At 37.6% G+C, this 24,185-nt stretch overlaps 2 protein-coding genes across 6 annotated transcripts in view; both read right to left on the reverse strand.

Moving 5' to 3' along the window:
* Positions 1–153: 153 nt before the first annotated feature.
* On the reverse strand, positions 154–12,965 carry ccdc40 (coiled-coil domain containing 40). 3 transcript variants are annotated; one of them, XM_047366087.1, is made up of 20 exons: positions 12,889–12,965; positions 12,515–12,612; positions 12,015–12,078; positions 10,428–10,504; positions 10,192–10,275; positions 9,834–10,053; positions 8,265–8,422; positions 8,021–8,143; positions 6,166–6,287; positions 5,667–5,910; positions 5,352–5,534; positions 4,584–4,829; positions 2,903–3,116; positions 2,515–2,684; positions 2,342–2,433; positions 2,118–2,238; positions 1,492–1,680; positions 1,258–1,416; positions 529–806; positions 158–244 (listed from the first exon to the last, which is right to left on the reverse strand). In XM_047366087.1, the coding sequence occupies exons 2-19, from the start codon at positions 12,605–12,607 to the stop codon at positions 564–566; spliced, it is 2,802 nt and encodes a 933-aa protein (XP_047222043.1). In that variant the 5' UTR covers positions 12,608–12,612; positions 12,889–12,965; the 3' UTR covers positions 158–244; positions 529–563. The 3 variants fall into 3 exon arrangements, with proteins under 3 accessions (XP_047222045.1, XP_047222043.1, XP_047222044.1); XM_047366089.1 differs by having other exon boundaries at positions 154–806; XM_047366088.1 differs by lacking the exons at positions 158–244; positions 529–806 and having other exon boundaries at positions 1,264–1,416; positions 1,492–1,681.
* A 2,671-nt stretch (positions 12,966–15,636) lies between these two features.
* Positions 15,637–24,185, reverse strand: part of LOC124868204 (testis-expressed protein 2-like) — a 41,745-nt gene continuing 33,196 nt past the window's right edge. For 2 of the 3 annotated variants that reach the window (XM_047365149.1, XM_047365150.1), the window contains 5 exons: positions 21,205–21,331; positions 19,184–19,297; positions 18,689–18,898; positions 18,128–18,248; positions 15,637–17,395 (listed from right to left, as the gene is read on the reverse strand). In XM_047365149.1, the coding sequence (XP_047221105.1) occupies positions 17,276–17,395; positions 18,128–18,248; positions 18,689–18,898; positions 19,184–19,297; positions 21,205–21,331 (692 nt within the window). In that variant the 3' untranslated portion in view covers positions 15,637–17,275. The remainder of the gene's footprint in view (positions 17,396–18,127; positions 18,249–18,688; positions 18,899–19,183; positions 19,298–21,204; positions 21,332–24,185) is intronic. The other variant, XM_047365151.1, reaches the window with a different exon arrangement.

Genomic DNA, 24,185 nt, shown 5'->3' on the forward strand with positions numbered 1-24,185 from the left:
TGCTCCATCAACTTGGTTTCAGACCCAACATTTCCAGCCCCAAAGGTGTGGTTTAGAGCACTATTCTAAGAGCCACAGCATGATCAAGAAAGAGCCTCCTAAAATAAAAAGCTTTATATTGTCCACTATGCTTTTTTCTTAAATATCTAAACACCCGAAGAAGCCATTAAACATGTTTTTATTATTCGGTTAAAATGTTTATTCTTCTTCCCCTAATGTAGACATGAAATGTGAGTCGTCTTCCCTGCAGCAAATTAATGACAGATATACAGATCAACACAAGTGACTGAACAGTGAATAAATTGGACTGGGTTTACTAAAATGAATCACATATTGATCCCAAAGAGAAACTGAAACACAACAAACAATTTTCCTTTATGAATTTCTGCGTCAATAGTCTTTAAATTAGCATGCTGTTTTAAAAACAAGTTTTTCAGTTCAAGCATTACATTAAGAACATATTAAAATAAAGCAGTCATATCAGCTCTTTGCTCTTTAACCTCTGTAACATGTCTTTGTTGTACTCACTGTTCTGTTTCAATCATTGCCTCACTCTAAAACTTTTACTGCTGGGACATTTTTATGTATGCCTCCATCGCTTGTGTTACGTGGTGGAGCACCCCTTGGTGCTGGGGGAGGTCCTCACATCTATGCTTCAAGATGTTGCTGGAATCCACCAGGCGCTCCCTCTGGCTCTGTAGAGAGGCTACAACTGTTTCGCTGCTGGATGAGAGTTTGTAGCTGCCCACGCAAACTTCCCGCAGCTTCTTGTTTCGATTCTGCAGAGCGATTAGGTAACACTGGTTCTGGAAAGAGGGGAAAAAATATGAAGAGCAACTGCAGCTGTTTGGTGCTGGTACATTTCTGAATATTTACAAGACACATTATGCAGACAGATGAAACAATGAGACGTTATCTCCACTCCTCGCTGTCAATGTGTGGGAGAGGTTGTTAAAAATAGAAACCGTGATACTCATGCCAGGAAATTCACTTGTGTTGACTTGACGTAGGAAAAAAACGCTTTAAAATTAACTTTGTCACCACGCCTTCATTAGGGCTATTGTGTAACACACTGTGAATTACTGATTGTGAAAGTCACTTGACTAATGTCCACCAGCTGTTATTTTTTGCTTGAAAAATGAAAACAGTGCACTGGATTAATTTTCACGACAGTGAAGAGTGATGCTTAAAATACTTGTACTAACTATTTTAATCCACACCAAGAACTTGGAAAAAATAATTCCCTTGCAGATTTACCGTGTATTGGTTGTCCTGGAGGTTTACCAAGTCATTGTCTAGTTTTGTGCTGGTGCAGTTTAGTTCAGTTAAGTGATGCTTCTGCTGCAGAATCTTCTCATTCATAGTGGTTTTGCCATTATCAAGCTCCTTCATTTCCAGTTCACAATCTGCAACCTCCTGTGGTGACATATTTAGGGAAATCTTAGTTTGTCCCTTTCATTTTTCTGGATCTTGATAATTCACCTCTCTTACCTTGAGTGTTTTGTGGATCTTGCGCTGCAGGGTCTCGCTGGAGCGCCTCAGCTCCTCCTTTGTGACCTCTTTGTGTGAACCTCGGACCATGGTCTCCTTGCGCAGGACAAGGTTTTCTCTTCTGGCCACAGCGGCTTCGCTTTCCCTCATTAGCCGTTCTTGTTGTTTCGTCAGCTGGCTGATGCGTAACTGTGCAAATATTAAGTAGCATCCAAAATAGACAGAAAAAAGGCAAACAGTTAAGATTTTATCATTAAGTATCATTAATTTAATGAATCGTTTAAAGGCAATTCAGCAATCTTTGTGATATACTGGAAACCTGTCCAGGGTGTACCCTACTTCTTGCCCCCACCAACCACCACTACCATTTGGTGATGCAAAGGTATCATGGCATAAAATTGTGCTCACTTGTCCATATATGGTTACACTTTGGTTCTTTGTCTTTACCCTCATAACATGTGACACATCATGGGAATAAACATGAAAAATACCACTGTAAAGAGATTAGATGGGCAATACTTGGGCTTTCAGATTTTACCCTGAAGAAACAAACAAACAGCAAAAGGACAAATCAGAATTAATTTTTATTATATCCCTCTTCGTTGCATTAAGCTAAATATGTTTACCTCCATACGATGTATTTCAGCCTTCATCTTCTGAATTTCTTCCTGGCATATCTCTGAGTCCACCACTGACCGAGTCTCCTTTAAAATCTGGGTCTTCTTCTCCCACAGCATGATCTGCTGCCTGCAGGTTATGTGAGCCATACATTTCTTATATATTTCTGTTTTAATTATATTAAGGAATATATTTAAGATGGTGACCAGACAGTGATTAAAATGTGACTGACTCAGCCTCCAACCAATTCCTGAAGAGATTCTCTTTTTCCTCCTGAGTCTTCTCAAGTTTCATTTGAACACTGACAGACTCCTGTTCAACTTCCTGTCAAAATTAAGTTTAAGTTAGTTTTACTACAAAGTTAAAAAGGAGAACAAATAGCTGTCAAACACAGCCACTCCATACCTTGAGTTTGTGAATAAAGTCTGTCTCCATCAGTGTGTTCTCCAGCTCCAGAGCCTCACTCAGCTGTTTGTTCTTTTTCATCAGCTTGCTGAGCTTCTCCAGATCTCTCCTCAGCAGCTTCAAGTTCTTGTCCAGCTCTGCTTGCTCTCGTTCTTCTTGTACCATCTGACCTGTCGGTGGTGAAGTCACAGAAAACATTGTTTGGGTATCCAAATTGTTATGTATACTACAACAAAATAGCTTTACAATTAAAAGTGCTATTATCAGACCTTGGTACCTTATACACTACAACATTACTATATTACATTCAGCTTTTAAGTGTCCTCTGAACTCATTAACCAAGAACTGATTTTCCATGCGAATGCATGGACTTGCATGGAATGCTCACTCTCTAGTCGGATTTCCCTCTGTTGCATTCCAGTGTAGTCTTTCTGCAGTTTGCGGATCTTCTTGCTGTTGACCTCCAACTCTCTGCCCAGTTCCACAAGCGTTCCCTGGAGCTGCAACCAGAGGCTCTGGTCATTCTTGTCGTGAGCAACCAGCTCCTGAATCTGAGCTGATATTTCCTGGATCCTGATTTCCAGAGGATTCAGATCTTCGTGCTGAAAATAGGAAGGAACAAATCACAAATGCATCTTGAGCATTTCTAAAGTCTACTTAATTATATGTATACATCAAAATTGTTTAAGAACTAAAACTGGTCAGCCTCGTATCTATCAATGATCAGTCTGAAGGGCAAAATATTTTACTTCATAGGGGAGCCATCTAATTGCCTACTTTATAGAAGGGAATTAGATCTGTGTTTTCTGAAAATATATTTGTTTCCAGATAAAGATGGTTTATTTCAGAACTAGTCACATCAAGAATCAATATTTTGTCTCACCGACCCCTTAATGATTGATCAAGTAAAGAAATAAGAAAATAACATAAATCAACAAACATGAAATTAACCTGCTACCTAAAGTGAAAATCTCAAGGTAACTGAGAATGAACATTCAGATTATTGTTTTTACTGTATTATACTTTTTTAAAGGTATTTTTTTTTATTTTTGTAAGTACTGATGTTTTGCATATTGACCTACATTTTACAAAAAAACATACAAAAACAACTACAAAAAAGAGGGGAAAACTTAAAGATAAATTTATCTCTGACTATAGTAGCATAAACTCCCACTGAAAAATGTGGAAAAATCCAGCCTTTAATTTGAGTTTGCAATGAAAAACGTCTTATGTTTTTAACAAAATCACCTGGGTACAACTATAGATATCCCTAATTACCCCTTAAAATACATTTAGATAAAGGACATTCTAACCATTTATATTCTCTTTCCCTGGGGAATAAAGATGAGGTGATACAGAGGCTGATTTCTCTGGATAAGGACCATGTTTTTCCTGCCACACTGCACAAGAGAAGTGCAGCAAAGAGTGGTATCTTCACCACAAACTTTATGCAGATAACTTATGTAACCACTACAAAAGTAAACATGGAGTTTGCTAATGCTACCTAGCCTTTAACAAGGAGGTTGTACTTTGGTCAGATGAGACTAAGATTGAGCTTTTTAGCAACAAGCGTTTGTGGAAAAACATCTCATGCCTAGTGTTAAGTATGGAGGAGGATCTGTGATGGTGTGGGCCTGCTTCTCTTCCAATGCCCCTCAGCACATTTTTGTCATGCTTGGTATCAAAACATACCTTATTCCATGGCCACGGCCATTTAAATCCTTTTAGAAAATCAGAGGGGTGAGCTGAAGAGAGAAGAACATAGGAAGGGACCCAAGACCCAGGATGAATGATCAAAGATCTGTCTCTCAGTAAGCGTGTGAAATGTTAAAGAACAACTAAGTGTTGTCCTACTAGCAAAAGGGGGTTTTGCAAAGTATTCGTGCCACAGGCGATTTTGGTAAAAACATTTTTTTCTTACCTCACTAAATTTAAGTACTTAAATAAAAAGTTGGAACTTTACGAAGTTTTCGGTGTCAGTATGGTACAGCAATAAAAAATGGGTTTATCTAAGGCCCTTTATCATTATCAGGGGTATCATATAGCAATGTACTGCTAAGGTTTCTTACCCCGGTGCTTTCCACAATATTAGAAATCCTGTTATTGAGGGTGGCGATTGTTTTTTCTTTCTGCTTCATTTGTCGAACCAGTGAAGAAAAGGAGTTCTCATGTGAAGTCAGCAACTTCTGGTACTTGTTAATCTCCTCATTAAGAGTCTCCACGGTAAGAGCCAGGCTGTTGATTTGCTGTTCAACCTTTTGGCTCTCCAGTTTCACACACAAAGTGTCTCTTTCCAGCTGCTGCAGCTGATGCATCTATAGTTAATGTGGTATAAAAGATAAATACAGACAGCACAGGAGTCATTCTCAAAAGGACACCATAAAAAAATGAAAAGGCAAAGAAGAAGCACATAAGGACAAACGATAAACACATTTAAGCTTAAAATGAGCTGCATGGTGGCGCAGTTGGTAGCACTGTTGCCTTGCAGCAAGAAGGTCCTAGGTTTGATTCCTGGGGGTCTTTCTGCATGGAGTTTGCATGTTCTCCACGTGCATGTGTGGATTCTCACTGGGTTCTCCGTCTTTCTCCCACAGTCCAAAACTATGACCTGTTAGGTTAATTGGTCTCTCAAAATTGCCCTTAGCTGTGAATGGCTGGGTGTGTGGTTGTTTGTCCTGTATGTGTGTGTTGCCTTGTGATGGATTGATACCCTGCCCATAGACTGCTGGAGATAGGTACCAGCTCCCCTGTGACCCACTATGGAATAAGTGGTATAGAAGATGAATGAATGAATAGTTTTTTGTTATTTTCCTACATTTATGAATCCAATCTTTTACCTTCTCCTTCTTTTGAGTGGCCATCTTGCTGGTGAGCTGTTGTGAATATGTGGCAGCCTTGCTGTGTGTAAGCTGCTGCTGAATGTTGGCCATGATGCTCTCCTCCAGCTCCAGACGTGCAGCACTCAGTTTCTCTACCTGGTTCCTCTGATTGCTTAGCTCAGTTTGATGTGTACTCATTTCCTTGAAAAGAGAAAAAAGGAGAAGTCAAGACAGAAAATTTAAAGCAAGAATCAGAGCAGGGTTAAATTACAGAGGGTACAAGCAGGTATAATACAATATTCCCTGAGAAAAAAACAGGATTTCTTGCCATACTTTTGTGAGTGTGGAGACGATCCGCTTTGTCTCCGACAGGGAACGCAGACAGGTGCTGTACTGAGCCTGCAGCACCTCTCGGTCCATCTGTTTCTGACTGATCAGTTTTTTCCAAGTCACACAATCCATTTCACACCAATTCAGCTGAGCAGTCAGTGTCTCATTATTCTCCTGCTCTACAGTGGTGGATTTCTTATAACCTTCAATCTCTCTGCCCAGCAAGATCACCTCATCCTCAATCGCACTAAAGTAAAAAAAAAAAAAGGAAAGCAAGCTAAGATCGCTTTTGCAAGCATTTCAGTTTAATCCACACAGTCCTTTAGACACATTTAACAGAATTATCATATATTTTTGCACATATCTGCCTGAGTGATCTCAAATTGCCTGGCTATGTTTTTATTTTCATTAAACCTCTTGCTTGTTAAGTTTTTGAAACCCAAAATCCTTCTGGTGTAAAAAAATTGGAACATCTTCAACTTTCCCCTTCCCTCTCTCTTACCGTACAGCTTCCTGCATGGCGTTTGCAGTCTCATCGTGTCTCCTTATGTCTGTTATGTTGTTGTTCCACTGCTGCATCAGCTTTTTATGCATCATTAGCAGTGACTCCAGTTCCATCTCAGCCTAGACAGTCATGAATGCACAGGTTTTAAGTCTGACCTCAGGTTAGAAAGTATGCATCAATTATGATTATAATAATAGGAGATGGTAATTGGTGAAAGAGGACAATGCATACGATTGTATTGTTTATTTGAACTTGTCTCCTTGCACCAATTAGCTTATCTTATTCTTATCATCTTAATTATCATGCTTCCCCGTAGTAAAAATATTAGTCATCATAGGAAAATGTTTCATTGTTATGCTGATGATACTCTGCTATTTTTGTCCATATATTCTGATGAATCCAATATTTTAGCTAGATGTCTGGAGGACATTATAACCTGGATTTTATTTTCTGCTTTTAAATACAGACAGCACAGGAGTCATCATCTTTGGACCAGAGCCTATGAAAAATGAATGACTTGGTCTTGTCCCAGAGCGACACAGATAAACCTAGTCCATGCATTTGTTACTTTCTAATTCTTTACTATCAAGGAGGTCAAAGAAAGACTTTAGCAGATCCAAAATGCTGCAGCGGGACCTCTCATTAAAAAGAAAATGAGAGATCATATTTCTCTCACTTTAGCTTCTTTCATTAGGTCCCTGTTAAAATCAGAACAGAAAAGAATCTCCTTCTCACATCAAGCTCCATCATACATCAGAGATCTGATTGTTCCATACGTTCCTAACAGAGCACTTCGTTCTCAGACTGCAGGTTTACTGGTGGTTCCTAGAGTCTCTAGAAGTAGAATGGGAGGCAGATCCTTTAGTTATCAGGCTCCTCTCCTGTGGAACCAGCTCCCAGTTTTAGTCAGTGAGGCAGACAACCTGTCTACTTTTAAGGCTAGGCTTAAAACTTTCCTCCTTAGATGTTGCCAGCAATAGAGCCAGTGCTGATGTTAACTATTTATTTTTCTTTAACATAGAAAGTACTTAACCAGTGCTTGTGTTTTCTTTTTGCGTGTTTGCTTTGTCTTCTTAAACCCAATGTTGGCAGCAGCAGATGTCTGCTCACCCTGAGCCTGAGTCCTGGTTGACCACTGTGAGCACATGGTGTCTCAGTCAGAGGGGGAAGCCAATGACACGTAACAATCTCCTGGGTTTCCTTAAATTGAAATCTTCTTCTTAGCTATCATGATAAACTGAATTTGACTGCATTGTAACATAACTAGGTTTTAGCTACAATGCATTTAACTGAATTTTGATCGTGTCTTTATGATTGGATTAATTTAATTATATATTTCTGTGTATGAACTGGATTTTTTTTGTCTTGTAAAGTACCTTAAGATGATGTTTGTTATGAGTTGCTGCGTTATAGAAAGCCTGAAATGAATTGAATCACATTTTTCATCCTAAATTTTACTCTTTGTTTCTCACTTGCTGGATTAAAACATTTCACATATCACATAATTTTTTCTTTTGAAATGGAATAAATGATAGTGACAAAGCTAGCTCTGTTTGATATATATTTGTTTGCTCGTAACCATGTGGAAAATCAATATTATAAGATCTGAAACACTTTTATTCGTTTTACACCAAAACACCAAGGTGTAGGCAGTAGGCTAGTTTAGTAAATTAAAATTAACATAAAATGATAAGTTTAAAATGATTAGAAAAACACTCATGTAGCTAAGAGTAATTTTCTCAGTCATTACATCATTTTCTGCAAAAGGTAAAATATTTGACTGATACACTAGACTTTCTCTGTGATTTAAACTGATTTAACTTACCTTTTTCAGCATCAATACAACAGTTACCTCAGAGAGGGCTTTAGTGGCTTCCCATGTCTCCTGTGCCTGAGCACTTCCCTGGACCTCATAACCTGCTATCTGCAGCACCCGGTTCTCCAAGTCCTTTGTCAGTCGTTCCACATACAAGTCCTGATGACACAAGGACATTTTCAAAAAACAATCATATAGCCTACTCAGTTCAGAACTTTTCCTACCACAAGGAAAATTAGAAAGATGTGTCATTTATAACGTATCATAACAGCTTATGCACCTGCTTTATTTTCTCTTCCTCTGCCTGTGTCTTCTCAGCGCCCACTTTGTTTCTGGCATTATTCATGATTTTGACTTTGGAGTACAGATCCTCACTGACTGCTTGTGCAAAAATGACCTGCTGCGACGTCTTCTCTAACTCTGCCTGGAGCCTGGAGACTAGAGTAAAAGAAAGAAGTAAAAATTATTGTGATGTTTAAAATTTGCAGTTTTGATGAATGACCTGCAAGAGACGTTCTGCTGTTCTACTGTGTACCCACTGTACAATTTGATGCAGCCCACATTTGACTTTTCAACATCCTGTCGAGGTACAGTTCTGTGGCTTGAAATCTGCTAACTTTTTCTTTGTAGTGTGATCATAATATATTTATTTATTTATTTGTTGGTTCTTTTGTGACCTTCCGGATTAGTTGTTGATGCACTCCTGAAGCTTGCTGAAATTGCGACATCATACATCAGTTTTTGTGAGGACGTGTGCAAACAAAGACCTTTCGCAAAAACAGCAACAATAAAAATCATAGTTCACTTCACATCTGAGGAAGCTGAGTCGCATCAAAGAAGAGGTTAACAGTACTTGGGACTGGGCCCTGCATAAGTAGACAAGATACAAAGTGACCAAAGAGATAAGGGCAGCTAAGAGAAGCTACAGCGAAAAGCTAAAAAACGGCTTCTCAGCTAACGACCCAGGAGCCCGAATGACATGTCTAACTATAGGAGCCCATTCCCCTATTCTGTGATGACCTTATTACTGGCTCATGACATCAACAGCTTCTTCTGCAAGTTTGAAAAACAGCCATTCACACCTCCAACCAACTCTTTCACAAAAGGAGTACTTGCACCCTCCACCAACAACTCTACAACCCCTTTCCCTCTCCCTGCCTGCACCAAAGATCCCTGAGGAAATAGACTCTTTCAGTGTCAGAAGACCAGGAAAGCTCCAGGGCCTTATAGTATTTCACCCTTCTGCCTAAAAGCCTGCGCTGAAAAATTGGCCCCCATCTTCACTCAGATTTTGAACAAGTCTCTCAAGCTGTGAGATGTTCCCTCCTGCCTCCAGCATTCCATCATCATCCCCGTATCCAAGAAGCGCACCATCACAGGGTTAAATGACCACAGACCTGTCCCCCTGACGTCTGTGGTCACGAAATGTTTCAAGCAACTAGTGTTAAAGCAAGTGAAAGACATCGCAGGTCCCCTGCTGGATCCCCAGAGCTTGATTAACATCACAAGCACAACATGGCAACTCCAATGTGATTAAACCCAAAATTATGGGGAAAACACTTTTGACAACCTAGCATTTTGATGCTGTGGGGTGTTTTAGCTACCACTGCGTTTGATCATGGATACACAGTTTGATTTGAGATTACGGCATATGGATTTAAATTTCAAATATAATTATTTCCCTAAATAAATATTGTTCTCACATTCGAAGTCTTGGTTATTACATGAAAATATCATAATCAGCTTAAAGATCCGCGATTTATCAATTAGAGTAAAAAGCAAAGAGGTGAAAACATGAATCTTGAAACATGATCTAAGACAACAGCATCAAATGATTAGCAAGTCCTACCCTTAGCTTTGGCTTGACTGCTCTGACTGCTCTTGCTAGAATATTTGCTCTTTGTTGTTTCCAGCTGATCTTGTGCGTGCCGCCGTTGGGCTTCAGCCTGTGAGTTGGCTTGATGACTGTCACTCAGCTTATTTTCAACTCTGGGCAGCTGTTTTTGGATGTCAAACAACTCAAGGCTTATGTCTTCTAGATGTCTGGCATCATCCTTTCTAGTTGCCCGCTGGAGTCACAGGAAGGAGAGCATAATGAAAGACTCAGAAATTAAATCTATAAATCTACCATTGGAGCGACATTAGCGTAATTTTCCTCTGAAAATATTTAGGAATATTTTGTTGCTGTAGACTGAAAAGCAGCTGACCTCTTCAATCAGTTCCAGCTGGATTCTCTCCAAACGTTTTCGGAAGTGAGCTTTTAAAGCATCTTGAAATCTTTTGATCAGGGGCTGCAAGCAGAAGATGCAAGATCACCAGTTGATCTTAAAACCATCCACACATTCAGCAAATGTTTGTGAAACCAATGTATTAACATACTTTTAAACATAAATCTATACATTAACTATTTAGCATTAATCTATACAGTAAATCCCAAACAGACATGTTCAGGGTCCAGGATGGTGAACTCCTCATTCATGTCTTCTTCCTCTTGTGGTGGTTCCTGATCTGCTACCTCCTCTGATGTACATGGAGTGGCGAAAAACAGAAAGACATTATAAAGCAAACCAAACAAGAAAAACATTGCTTTGACTTTGACTATTTTATGTCTGACAATGTTTTAAAATGTGTAGTTTGAAAGGATTTTCTTCCCTTTGTCCTTTAAACTAACTTGAGAACTCCCACTTTGAGAAAATGTCCCTGCTGTTCACACATAGAAAATGTAAATGAGAATACTGAACAGTTTCAATTCATTTCTATCATCATTTTGCAACTGCAATAGGTATGATAATTTTGTCTCACTGTTTTGATCTTGAACTGAGAAACAACCAATGTGGAAGAGAGAATTCAAACCTTTCCCTTTCCCCCTTAGATCACATAAAACAGCATCAGAATAGTAATTGATTTATCAAACATTGGAACTAATAAACAGCAAATATTTGTCAACCTCGAGTGTCTGTTTTTGGGATCATAAAGTGTTGTCAAAATGAAACCATGATTATTTTTAGAAATAAAACGAACATTTCTGTGCAAAAAAACAAAAATAATAATAAAGTAATCTTGAAATATCTTTTTAAGGATTGAATGAAGACTTACAAACTCTCAACATGGGATAAAAACTGAAATTAAATTGTTGTTTTGACTAAATTCTCTCTGCTCTTTCTCTTTAGTAAGAAACCTGTGCTTCACTGAAGATTTTACATTGTTTTGATCTCAGTCATTATTGAGAAAGAGGTCCCACATACAATTAAGCCCTAAAATTGTTATTACACCTGGCAGATTTAGATTTTAAAATATCTCTTAATTTTGACAACATATTCCTTCTCACTGGATGTAATATTAATGTTTTGGAGTGGCCTAGCCAGAAGCCCGACTTCAGTCTCATGAAGAATCTTTGGAGGAGGCTAAAGATCAGGGTGATCCCAACCTCACTCTAAGACTTATGACTACACATAAATCATCAAAATAACAGTGGAAAAGGCTGGTCAGCAATTACAGGAAGAATGTCACTGCTGTAAAGCCAATAACGATTTCTCAATTAATTTTTAGGAAAGGCATTAATATTTTTTCATTCTCATTTTACACATTTTATTATCTTTTCAGATTTCCCTTTCCTTTCCTAACAGACACCAACTTGTTGGCTAAATAAACACCATTTCAGATCTAAACCTTCAAGGTATGAATCATTTTGAGTTAACTGTAAATAGATTAAAAGCAAACCAAAAAAGTTGCAGGTCAAAGTGTTTACATACAATCAAACAAACTGTCTTGTGGCACGAGCTAGGTTGGATCAAACCATCTTGATAGGGGAATGAATCTAATTTTATTTTATTTTAGAGAAGTACAACTAAATAGAATACTGGCTATGTAAAAAAGTTTATCTCATTTTATTGAAAGATTTTAAATTAAACAATTGTATTGTTTATACATGAATAGTATTCTTCGAGACTTTCCTTTACTTGTACCCGCATTTGAGAATCAGTGTAGTATACTGTGTGGCTGTGTAATGACAGATTTGTGGAATAATCACCTGCCATATTTGGGTCAAGAACAGGGTGAAGAGTGGGGTCGTCTGACTGTTGTGCTGATGGGTTCTGTGTGAGAAAACATAAAGTCTGTTAGGAGTGTCACATTGAGTATTGTTAGAAATAACTTTAAACTTCCACTTTTAAGACTTTAACATGGGGGAAACATTCATACACTACTCATAATCCCCTGCTGCTGTTATGTGGAACATGACAGCATCCGTTAGTAAGTATGGGGTGCCGTTTGTAAAGTTGCAAAGTCAAAAATGTCTCATAAGATGACAAAAATGGGGCTTAATTTTTCAAAGTTATATTTTCACCATTTCATACATACATTTATAAATGTCACACTACCAAACAAAAATATTTCCAGCAAGTTAAATATTTAGTTAGCAAGCTATCCACTTATGGGGTTATATATGGCACCCCAAAAATAAGTGGATAATGGACTGTGCAGAAATGTAAGAACTACACAAAACAAGTCTCTTTCTTTGCTCTATTAAACCTCGAAGGAAAGTGGGTCAGTCTCTCCACTGGTCCCATCTTCTCCATTCAGCAGGTCTTCCTCATGTTGGTCCTCATCTCTTGCGTTCTGCATTTTACCTGTAACCAATAAAACGTCAACATGTCAAACTGAGATGTCAAACAGTTTACAGCTTTTTTTGCCCAACAAATTAAATTATAACTATCATTATGAGTTCATTTTTTTACTTTCCGTTTGTTTAATGTTGACTTATTCAAACAACACGTTAAGGAAAACAGTATTTCATGGCAACATCCTCTGAATTCAACATTTTTACAACTAAACGGGACGCGCTGAGAATGCATATTACTCATTAATTTATTCGACCAAAAACGAGAATGAAAACAAACACCTACCACCGCTTTCCTGCAGTCAACAAAACCGGAGTATCGTAACCAGGCAACAGTAAATTCTCGCCGTAGCAGGAAGCGCAGATTCGTCAGCAGCGACAACTTCCGGTATGTTACGGAGTTCTGTATATTAATATCGTAATTGAAGAGTTGGCCTGTAAAAAGTCAATCTGCTTTAATTCATTTAATCTTATATATAGACTGCTGTCTAAACATGTACAAATGCACTTCAATTAATTAAGCTTGAGTTATATTAACCAAACTGGATTAATTTCTGCTTCTTTGTTTTTCAATTATTAATTACTAAGACTGATAAATTATTATTGTTAAAGAACGTACATTGTTCATAGATTTTGGTCCATACTGACATGACAGCATTACACAGTTTTTGCAGATTTGCTGGCTTCGCATCCATGAGATTAATTTCCCAATCCGCCATATTCCAAACAAGTTCTGTTGGAATAAGATCTGGTGACCACTGGACGACTAAATGCATAGACATGCTACCATGTGATGGCTGGAGGGCACGTGTGCTAAACAATTGAACAAGTATCCCTAACAATATCCTTAACTGTTTCTCAGATGCCCTAAAGATGCAAAGCAGTCCCAAACCATCACACCATGACCACCATGTTTGCATGTTGTTACACTCTTCTACTGATTTGCTGTTTTAGTTCTATACCAGTTGTAACTGGATGCACAACTTCAGAAAACTTCCAATTCAGTCTCCTCATTCCACAGAATAGAATATTTTCCCCAAAGTCCTGGGAATCAAGATATGTTTTGGCTCACTGCCATCATTCAGTCTGTCCTGTCTTCATCCATCTCAGTGTGGTTTGGCTCATCCACAAAACAGGACAGGTCCAGACTGCAACAAATAATCAGGACTGACCTTCTGTCCATCCAGGACTTATACAGGTCTAGGGTCAGGAAAAGAGCTGCTAAAATCTCTGCAGACCCCACACACCCTGCACATAAACTGTTTAGAGTTTTATTTTCAGGCCGCCGCTACAGAGCACTGTTCACTAAAACCAGCCGCCACACAGACAGTTTCTTCCCCCAGGCTGTTTCTCTGATGAACATTCAAAAGAGTACAAAACAACAGCATACAGATGTTGCAAATGCACCTTTTTAAAAAGACATGTGTATATTGTACATTGTAAATTGTAAATTTGTATATTCTGTAATGCAAAAACAGAACAAATGAGCAAAGTGTACCGGAGTCAAATTCCTTGTTTGTATGTACGAACTTGGCAATAAAGCTGATTCTGATTCTGATGTTTTGGTAAATGTGAGATGGGCCTTTGTGTTCATTTTGGTCAGCAGTAGCTGTCACCTCGGATGCCATTGTTTTCTTACTGTAGCATTTAGAAATGCACAAAAAACATTTACTTAATCATTGCTCATACACAGAGATACACCCTACACTACTCTGATTTAGACTGTTGACATTAAATTGAAATAAATAACCTACTACACGGACTTTGATTTTTAAGATAATCCCAATGCATTCAGTATAAAAATGCTGTGATAAAATGTTTAAACATTTTGTAAAACCCAAAATGCTCTTTAAAATCAACAGAATGCAACATTGTCTTGCATCTGCTAAACATATTTAATTGAACTCTCTGTCCTTGATGTCTGCTTTTAGCTGCTTATCATTTAGAGTAAACAAAGGGTTTTGAGAAAAATAGTGGAATCTTTTTTGTTTCAAGGCAACATAAGCATCAATGTGTCAAAAACACTCCTGACTTTTTTGTTCAGGTGAGAGCTGAGATCTCTTTTTTGTCTTGTTAATCATTGTATTATTACTTTCATTTTCATCATAGATTTTTTTAATGGCTGGATGCAATATAAGCATTCACATTCCAGTTAAGTGAAAATATTGTGATTCTGAGAATAAATATATTGAAGCTTTAGTGAGATCCCCATTCCAGTTTGCTACACTATTGTAGAGTCATGAAAACAGACTTGGTTTGGATAGCTAGTTTTCCTTTAATAATGAAATCACTGATTGAAAAATTAAGTTTACTCAGTTTTTCTTTTCCTGATTTTAAACATTGATTTGATGACCTAAAACATTTAGGTGTGACAAAAAAGAAATAGCAAAACTGTAAAAGCCTGTCAGGGAGCAAATACTTTTCCACAGAACTGTAACTGTACAGTGATGTGAAACCCAGATTTATTCCCTAAATTTAGATATGAACTAGTTATTACATCTATATGTATAGTGATTATAATAATCCTACCAAACATTTTATTAAAATAACCATAAAGGATTAAGTAACCTTGCTTTTTATGAATTTGGCATAAGTAAGTACATTGAAAGTAATATTTAACCACTGAAGGTCTTTAAATAGTTCATTGTCTAAATTGTTTCTAATCTTTGGAAAGGTACTGGACACTGCTGATGACACGAAAGTCTCGATATGAAGATTTATAAATCTATGCAGCACTTATTAATGACATTCAACTATCTATGCTCCATCTATTAGGTTGTATTTAAGTAAACATTTTACCACCAAATCAGTTCATATGGGACATGTGTGACAAACGACGCAAAGCACCTGCATGTCCCAACTTTCCTTTTTGAAAAAAAAAAAGGATTTAATCAAACATTATTATGAGAAACCTACCCAATAGATGAACAAAAACTGAACTCAGCTACTTTGAAAGACATTCTAAGAAAATAAAGAATTCACACAAATAGAACAAATTCAGAAGAATACATTGTAAGCCAAACAACAACAAGGATTTCATTAACAGATTTATTGTATAAATAAGGCAGATACATGTGGAATTGTTTTTGGCCTTCACAATATTTCAATATTAGCCTTAAAATTACAGGTAATTGTCAAAAGTAATTAATAATTCAGAGATACAAAGTACATTACTTTATTAATGAATCATCAAAAAACAATCTTGTTTCATTCTCATAAGACCAAAAAGTAGACAAAAAACTGAAGCTATAACCCACTTTAAGCATCTTCAAATGACCGTGTAAACTGAAATCAAGGCAAAAAGAAAATTACCGAGACAATAATCAGTGTTACAGTGCCTTACTGAACTAAAATAAAGCAAAATTGTAAGAACTCCTGTAAACAAAGTTGTTGCATGTTCATAGCACACTCTTCAGTATGAGCCTATAATGCTTTATCGATGTGAGAACACAGAGGAATCTGACCCTAAAGGACTTTGGTTTAGAAAAGGGGAACCTTTAGCTACATTCTTGGCAATAAATGTGCTTCATATGTTGAGTGTACCGTCTGTTTACATACAGGTATGGCAGGTAGAGTCTTAAAAGCACATTCCAGGCTGGTCAACAACATTCTCTCCCAATATCAACATGTGATGTATGAAAAAAGATGCATCATGGGCTACCTCATCAGCTCTACTGATAAACTGGCACGTCTGGAAAAGAGATATGCAAGATAAGATAGTGTTTATCATGTGGGAAGAAAGAAAAAGCTTGTGCAACTGTTTGCATAAACCAGCCTTACTTTAACTTAGTAAAAACTGGTTTCAGCTACCAAAAAAAAAAAAGAAATGGACCCATGAGCTTCTTGACCTACATTCAATTGAGTGTTAGAGGCATTTATTCTTCTTCAGACATACTTTGTCACATTGTCTCTATACAGAATCATATCTCAGTCTATGAAGCACTTTTTGTGTTTGTGTATTGGTCACTCCTATATAGAGTTCACAAAGCAGATCATACCCCTTACTACTTCAGCTGTTCACCATGAAGTTTGATAACGGTATCAGTGGCATTAAAATAAAATAGAAAAAAAGAGGGTTTTGGCAGTTGTACAAGGTGCTCAAGTCTGGTCACTGCAAATAAAAAAATACTGTTTATTAATACCTGACCAAAAAAAACAATGTTTATGGTTTCAGTTCTCTTGCAAAATAAAGACCAAATGTTTTTTCCATGCATCACTCTAAATGTAATTTAAATGTGCTGCCTTTCTGAAGGGAAACTGCAGAGCTCCCCTTCCTATTCTGTCAGCTAGCTACCTAGCTGTAAGGTATCTGGCGAATGCGTCCCCATCTTTGTTTATAGGACATACTTACAATAACCATAAAGTATAATTCCTTCTTATTACCTTGAGCACTGAATTTGGCTAAGAGCCAATCATGACTCGCCTTCAAATAACTTATTCATCAATGAGTTACTTTCATTGAGGAGTACTAGTTAACATAGCAGCAAGCAACACTTTTCCATCAGTTTCTACTTGGTCAACTTAACCTGGTTCCTACAAAAACTCACTGAGGCAATGTCTTTCTGTGAACAGTGCCTGAAGACTTTGGCTTGAGTTTTCCCATATGAGACTCCAGAAGCTTTAGGCAACACTGTAAACAATCTCCAAGGCTGACGGCTGGTGTCCGTGTCATGCTAGGATGGTTCTGCGTTCTCTGGGGGGACAACTAAGGGTCCACCAGCTGTGCGAGGGTCCATGGCAGAGTGCATGATGGTCAGCCACACGTCATCCATGTTTGGCATTACAAGAATTTTCTAAAACAGGACATAGATCGATATATGACGAGTTATTTTTATAACTCTGGAGTGCCAAATAATACAGAAAATAAATAATAGACCAACATAAAGTAGTGCATAATTGGGGATTTAAAAGGAATACATGGTTTTAAAATGTTTCACAACAAATACGCCAAAAAAAATCCAGTCTAACCACATGCCTTCATATGTCACTTAATTGGTAAATAGTGTCCAACAGTGTGTAATTTAATCTCAGAATAAATCAAAATGCTCTATAATGCATCAGAGGCTGGAGAACATTAATGAACAAATATTATGAAGAGCAAGGAGCAGACCAGACAGGCCAGGGGTAAAGTTGAAAGCAGAGTTAGGTTATTAAATAATATATCAATTTGAACATCTCAAGAAAAACTGTTCAATCCATAATGCAGAAATGGACAACCGTAAACCTAGACATCGCTCTCCACCCACACTGATAGGCTAGGAGAGTGTCAATCACAGAGGCAACAAAGAAGTTTGTGGTAACTCTGGAGGAGTTACAGAGATCCACAGCTCAGAAGGGAGTCTCTGTTTCAACCATCAGTTGTATGTGGCAAGAACTTTTGTGCAAAAGGAAATTAGATGTTCATTTTTAACAACATTCGAAAATCACACAACCTTATCACTTCACAATTGTGCACTACTTTGTGTCAGTATCCCGTAAGCTCAACAGGCATGTGTACTTTTGCAAGTCTTTGTATACAATAATACCTGGAATTCCTGGTAGAGTTTTTTCTCTATCCAGTCTGTAACATGCGCCAGAGTCACTTCTCTTTCTCCAAGTTTTGGTCGAGCCTTCAGTTCCAGGTGAGGCGGAGTCCTAAAGCCATACCTTCAGTAGAAAACATCCAAAAAAATTCATTTAGTTGCAAAAATTTAGAATTTACTGTTAAACACCTTTCAACCTGGTATGACATTACCATTAGGGGTCAGAGATGCATTACTACAGCTCAAAATATAACAGTTGTAATACCTAGACATTTCTTTAAAACAGGCGTTTGTATAGTAGTGTCATTACTTGTTTTGACAACAGGCACCTCTTGTTAATTTCTAATCATTTTCAAATAAAGATTTGTAATTTCTGTTTCAGCAACATCTGACAGAAATGGGGAAGATGATCACACTGTGAGTAGTCATCTTCAAAACATTTGTTTGGAACACTTGGTTGTGTTTATCAGTAGGAAAGAAACTCCACTGAATAAAAGATAGGTGTTTGCTGTGGAGACCATCCTACCGATAACGTAACTGGAAAACAATACTTCCTTTACATACCAAATCCTATCAGTGGGAGGAGGAGGAACGTTGACAGCCAGCGTTCCTCTGAGATGCTGAACCTCCACAGTGAGCAGGAGGGGTGTGTTGGAAACTTCCTCCAACTTCTTCTTGATAAACTCCGTCTCGGTAGCCTTCTGGAAATATTTGGACTTGGCAATCTTGTCCACAAAGCGCATGATCTTGCTTGGTTTATGTCCACCCACAAGACTGCATTTAACAAAAGAACACTTAAAATCGATTGACTGGTTTTTATCTTTTAAAACAAAAATGCATTTTAATACTATCATTGAACAATAACTAACAGATAGTCTGATATTTTCATTGTGAGAGCTCTGGAAATGTCCTTTCTAGATGCCTTTACTGCCTAGTATATTTGTATGTATTATTATATTTTTACATAGAAACTGGACTAGCCTTTACATTATACAACCAAACTGGAAATATGACAATGAAATAAGTAAACAAGGAGTATGTACACAAGCTTAACGGCACCTTTCTGCTCCAGCTGAATCATTTGAGAGGTCTGAGGTGTCTTCTTCATCTGATGAACCTGCACTCGATGACTCTTCATCACTAGCAGCTAGGCAGTAGGTCCGAGGCCTGCATCTGGGAGCAAACAAAAACCAAAAAGGATCAGGGTTTCTACATACACACCTATATATGTGCATCTCAGAAATGTGTAAAAACAATGAGCACAAGGCAACCAAGAAAGCAGTTAAAAGTTGTCCTGGAGTGAACGTTACATTTGGAACTACAAATCAAAGCATAACTTCATGGTCTCCAAAGACAGAAGTTCAAAGATCAAAGTTAAACTCCAATCCAGAAGTCCAAGCGAAGTGGGTCGGAGACAAATCGGCATTAAATGGAAGGATTTCAAATGATTAATGGTGAGTCCAATCTGGCTGCAATTCACTACAGTGGTGAAGGACCACTTTTGAAGGGAATTGTAATTCAAAGCAAGAAACATGTGGCAGCATTTAGATAGACATTTGAAATTCTGCTCAAGTTCAGGTGAGCATTATATTTCTGATGTCCTAGGAGGTCAAGCCCTCTCATTTTTCAAAGCAATTGTGCCACCACAAAAAAGTTTATATTAGGGAGCCATGTGGTGATTGTGCAGTGAGGTAGCTTTGAATATGTTTTTTTGAGAACATGGATTCGATATTGAGGAAACTAAAATGCTCAGATGGGTAGGTGAGGAAAAAATCTGTCCTCCTGACCAGAGATGACATCCTTAGGTTCACAAAGGGTTTCTGCATGTTTGTAGCAAAGTGCTTCCTCTATCCTTTGCCTGTGTCGCCAGTAAACAACCACACATCCATTTGACATATTACTGTTGAAAGGATGTCATTAGGTATCATTCCTCAGCAACAGAGAGTGACAAGCTTCAAGCCATTGCAGTTATGGATACAACATCCGTCTCTAATAGTACTGTCTTCCTGCTTTACTGGTGTGACTTAAAAATATCTTTTTGTGTCAGAAATATGTTTTAAAAGTACCCATTTGCTTTAAAATCCAATGGAAAGGTTGACTGTGATTTGTTTATTTCATACTTCTCAGTTTTTATTTAAGCTTTCTGAACTCTAAAATATGATGATACGTGTCCTTTTGACTGAATGTTGACATAACATTCTTAATTATGACCACATTTTTTCAGCTAAATGTATCGTATTTTACTGGTTTCAACACTAACAGGTGATGGGTCAGCAGCCTAAAGCCTCTGTGCCACAGTTCAAATTAACATCTAAAAGAAATTTGAAGAAGTTTAGAGAGAATACAGGGCTTGGCTGTACTGTAATTGCGGATAAAAGTCATGCTATGTTCTTATTGATGAAACGTAATCTATCATATAAATATTAGAAAATATGCTGCTTTGAACAGATAATAATAAAATTATTTGGACACAAAGTATTAGAAGGCATTAGGTAATTCAACATTCAGGCTGACAGTTAAGCAGAACTCACCAAGAAAGGAAACATCCAATTAACAGCCGTAGAAAAGTAGAAGTCAAACAGAAGAAGTATCAGGAAGAAGAGCAAGGGTTAAAAGAGGGAGAATAACAAAAAAGATTTTTAACACTTAGTAAAGAAGTTGGGAAGCATTTTCTCAGATTGAGATATACAGTCACATTGAATAAATTAGAATACGTGTTCCTATGAGGCTCGTTTGTCAGATTAAAATTACCTTTAAAAAATAACCTTCAAGCAGGTACTAAACATATTTTTCATTAAGCCTACATTTCTATATTAAAAATGTATTCTTATTGGTTTGCTGTAATATATAATCTTAAATGTTATGTTTTCATTAGCTTTAAGTAGGACATCACCATAATTAACAGAAATAATTACTTGAAAATATGTGATTATTCTATAATTTCACTTATTAAACTGAGTTACTGAAACAAATGAACTTTTCAATGACACTCTAATCTATGGAATATGACTGTATATAGAGCATTAAATGCAACCAAAACTATGGTGAAATGTTTATGTTATGGCAGATCTCCATCCTACCCATCTTTGCCAAATTCCCCCAAGCGGGCACTTTCTTCCTCCTTTCCCAGCCGATTAAGAATCATCTTGGTTTCCAGAGTCATTAGGAAGGAGCCGTTGTAGGAGACCTCCAAGTCAAACCACAGACCTGATAAATACAAACAGGAGACATGAGACAAATATAAAGCAACACTCCTTCCACTTTAACACTGTGGTGCTTAGAGTAAATTGTTTTTTTTTTCTCACTCTTGTTGTGTTACATAAGACCCCTTTTAGAACCGGCACTTACAAGCAGCCGCAGTGATTGGCTGAAGGTCTCAATGCACAAAAAGAAGCACGGTGTCCTCAGACCACCTCCATAAGTGGCCTGGGACACTTGTATCTGCACCAGTTTGGACACTCAAAGACACCCAGTGACATGACATGACCCCCCTCAAGCAGCAGCATTTCCTCAACAGCTGTCAGTTTGGAGTAAAAAAAAAACATGCAATCACTTCTCTAAATAGCTGTGTCCAAAATCAGAGCTGCAGTCAGCTAATCTAAAACAATTAAAGCTATAAAGATCTAATTTAAAAAAAAATTGTTTTAGAAATTAGTAATTTCCCTCAGTAAAAAAACTCAATTCAATTCAATTCAGTTTTCAATTCAATTCAATTTTATTTATATGGCGCCAATTCACAACACATGTTGTCTCAAGGCACTTCACAACAGTCAGGTACATACATTCCAATTAATCCTAACCATTGAACAGTGCAGTCAGAGTTAGTTATTTATTCAAATTTGATAAAAAGTTTTTCTATCTAAGGAAACCCAGCAGATTGCATCCAGTCAGACTTGCAGTATTCACTCCTCCTGGATGAGCATGTAGAGACAGTGGACAGTCACTGGCGTTGACTTTGCAGCAATCCCTCATACTGAGCATGCATGTAGCGACAGTGGAGAGGAAAAACTCCCTTTTAACAAGAAGAAACCTCGAGCAGAACCAGGTTCAGTGTGAGCGGCCATCTGCCACGACCGACCGGGGGTTTGAGAGAACAGAGCAGAGACACAAAGAGAAGAAAGAAGCACTGATCCAGGAGTCCTTTTTATGGGAAGGAAAAGTAAATGTATATGTAGGAGGCTAAACAAACATTATCCTCTCACAAGTCAGCTGGATTTTTATTTATATATATATTTTTTCGGCACTAGAGGCATTTATTTTTTGATAGTAGGCAGACAGGAAGAAGGGGCAAAGAGAGGGAGAGACATTCGGCAAAGGTTGCTGGGTCCGGGACTCGAACCTGGGACGGCTGCTTCGAGGACTACAGCCTCTATATGTGGTTGCGCACGAACCCCTACACCACCAGCTCCGCGCCCACAAGTCAGCTGGATATGCATGTGGATATCAGGGTTAATGATTTTTTCCTACGACTAGTTTATTTTTTTACAGTTTTTAGAGTTGAAAGAACGCTCTTTAAAAAGAAAATAGAAAATCTTCTTTAAAAAGAAAATGTATTACTTTTATGCTGAGCAACATGGGTTAACTAAGAAAGGTGCACTAGCAAGTCTTCATCTGTTACTGTGGTTCTTTTCAAGGGGTTAAATATCTTCAGTGGCTGTGTGCCTATACTGAGCTCTATAAAGTCCTGCGCTGTTTATTCTTCGTCTCCCCTCTTAAATCGTGTCCGTGAAGCTTAGCTTATAGCCCAAAAACCTCCACATAAATGTAACTTAGATAAATCTCAGCTTTGATGACATCTGAGTATCAACAAAGTCTGACAGGATGAATTTAACTTACAGTGATGGGGCTGTGTTTATTTGGATGTAAAGTGGGTAATCCAACCACAAAAGGGTTGGTTTTTAATGTGAGGTATGAAAGTCTGCTGTTGGCACTCCTTCGCTTACATCTGCATGTTAACACCTGTGCTGAACAGTACCTTCTCTTCTTGGGCAAACTTAGGACTGAAAAATGTGAGAGATGTATTACACGGGGGCAGTTTTGCATCTTTCCAACATATGGTGGACAGTTTTGCACCGACTAAAATGCATTTGTTTAGATACCATCGCGTGCCTGCTATGCTTCCCCTCTCTCCAGGATAGCAAAGATTTTAAATTCAAATTAATAGAACCTGGCCCCTCCATAAATTTCAAATATCTATTCATTGTCCTTCATTTTTGTAATCACCTGTTTGAAAAACCTATAAATAAAGTTAGAAAAAAAGAAAATATTAAATCCAACAACTCTTTCTTCATTCTACATCTTTTTATTAAGAAAAAAAATAAATAAATAAACCAGAATCATCCATTGGAAGCAGGTATAAAGTGAGCTTTACATGCTTGTAGTTTCTGTTTTTATCACTTGATGGCAGCAAACCTTGACAAATGATAAATCAAAGAAGAGCCAGAATGTAAATTTGTATTTAAAGCTATTTAGATAACCTAATTTAAAAACAGGCAAGTACATAATTAGTTTGTCACTTTCTCTACAATGAAGAAACCCCATTTAATTAGATGTCACTGCTATCAATAGCTTAAAGACAGGGCTATTTAACTGGGTAAAGTTAGCCTGTATGTTATTGGTATTTTCTCCTATAGATTAGTATTCTAAAGGATTGACAAAATCCATAGAAATAAAATGTAGGATTAATAGTAGTATTGTAAAATAAACTAAAAATCTTAAAGTGGTTTAGAGATGATAAGGTTGGATCAGCAGCATATAGCCAAGAATTAACCTTTTTTTGTCCTGAAGCAGTAAAAAGAGAAACAGAAAGTTAAGAAGCAAAATATCTGAGGAAAAAAATCAAAGCCTGAACAAAACCAATGACAGAACTAAAGGTTTGGCAAAGCAGCAGGTATAAACAGACAAAGAAACTTTCATTAAAGCAGTCAGGCAGGGTGAACAAGTTTGTTCTGCTCAGACTGGTGGGTCTTGTCTCACTGTCAGACTGGTGGGGGGGGATTGCAAGACAAAGAGAGCAATTTGCTGCATTGGGGGCGTTCTTCTACCTTGCATGGAAAGAAAC

This window comes from Girardinichthys multiradiatus, chromosome 5 (assembly GCF_021462225.1).
Source record: "Girardinichthys multiradiatus isolate DD_20200921_A chromosome 5, DD_fGirMul_XY1, whole genome shotgun sequence".
In the NCBI taxonomy this organism is placed as follows: Eukaryota; Metazoa; Chordata; class Actinopteri; order Cyprinodontiformes; family Goodeidae; genus Girardinichthys; species Girardinichthys multiradiatus.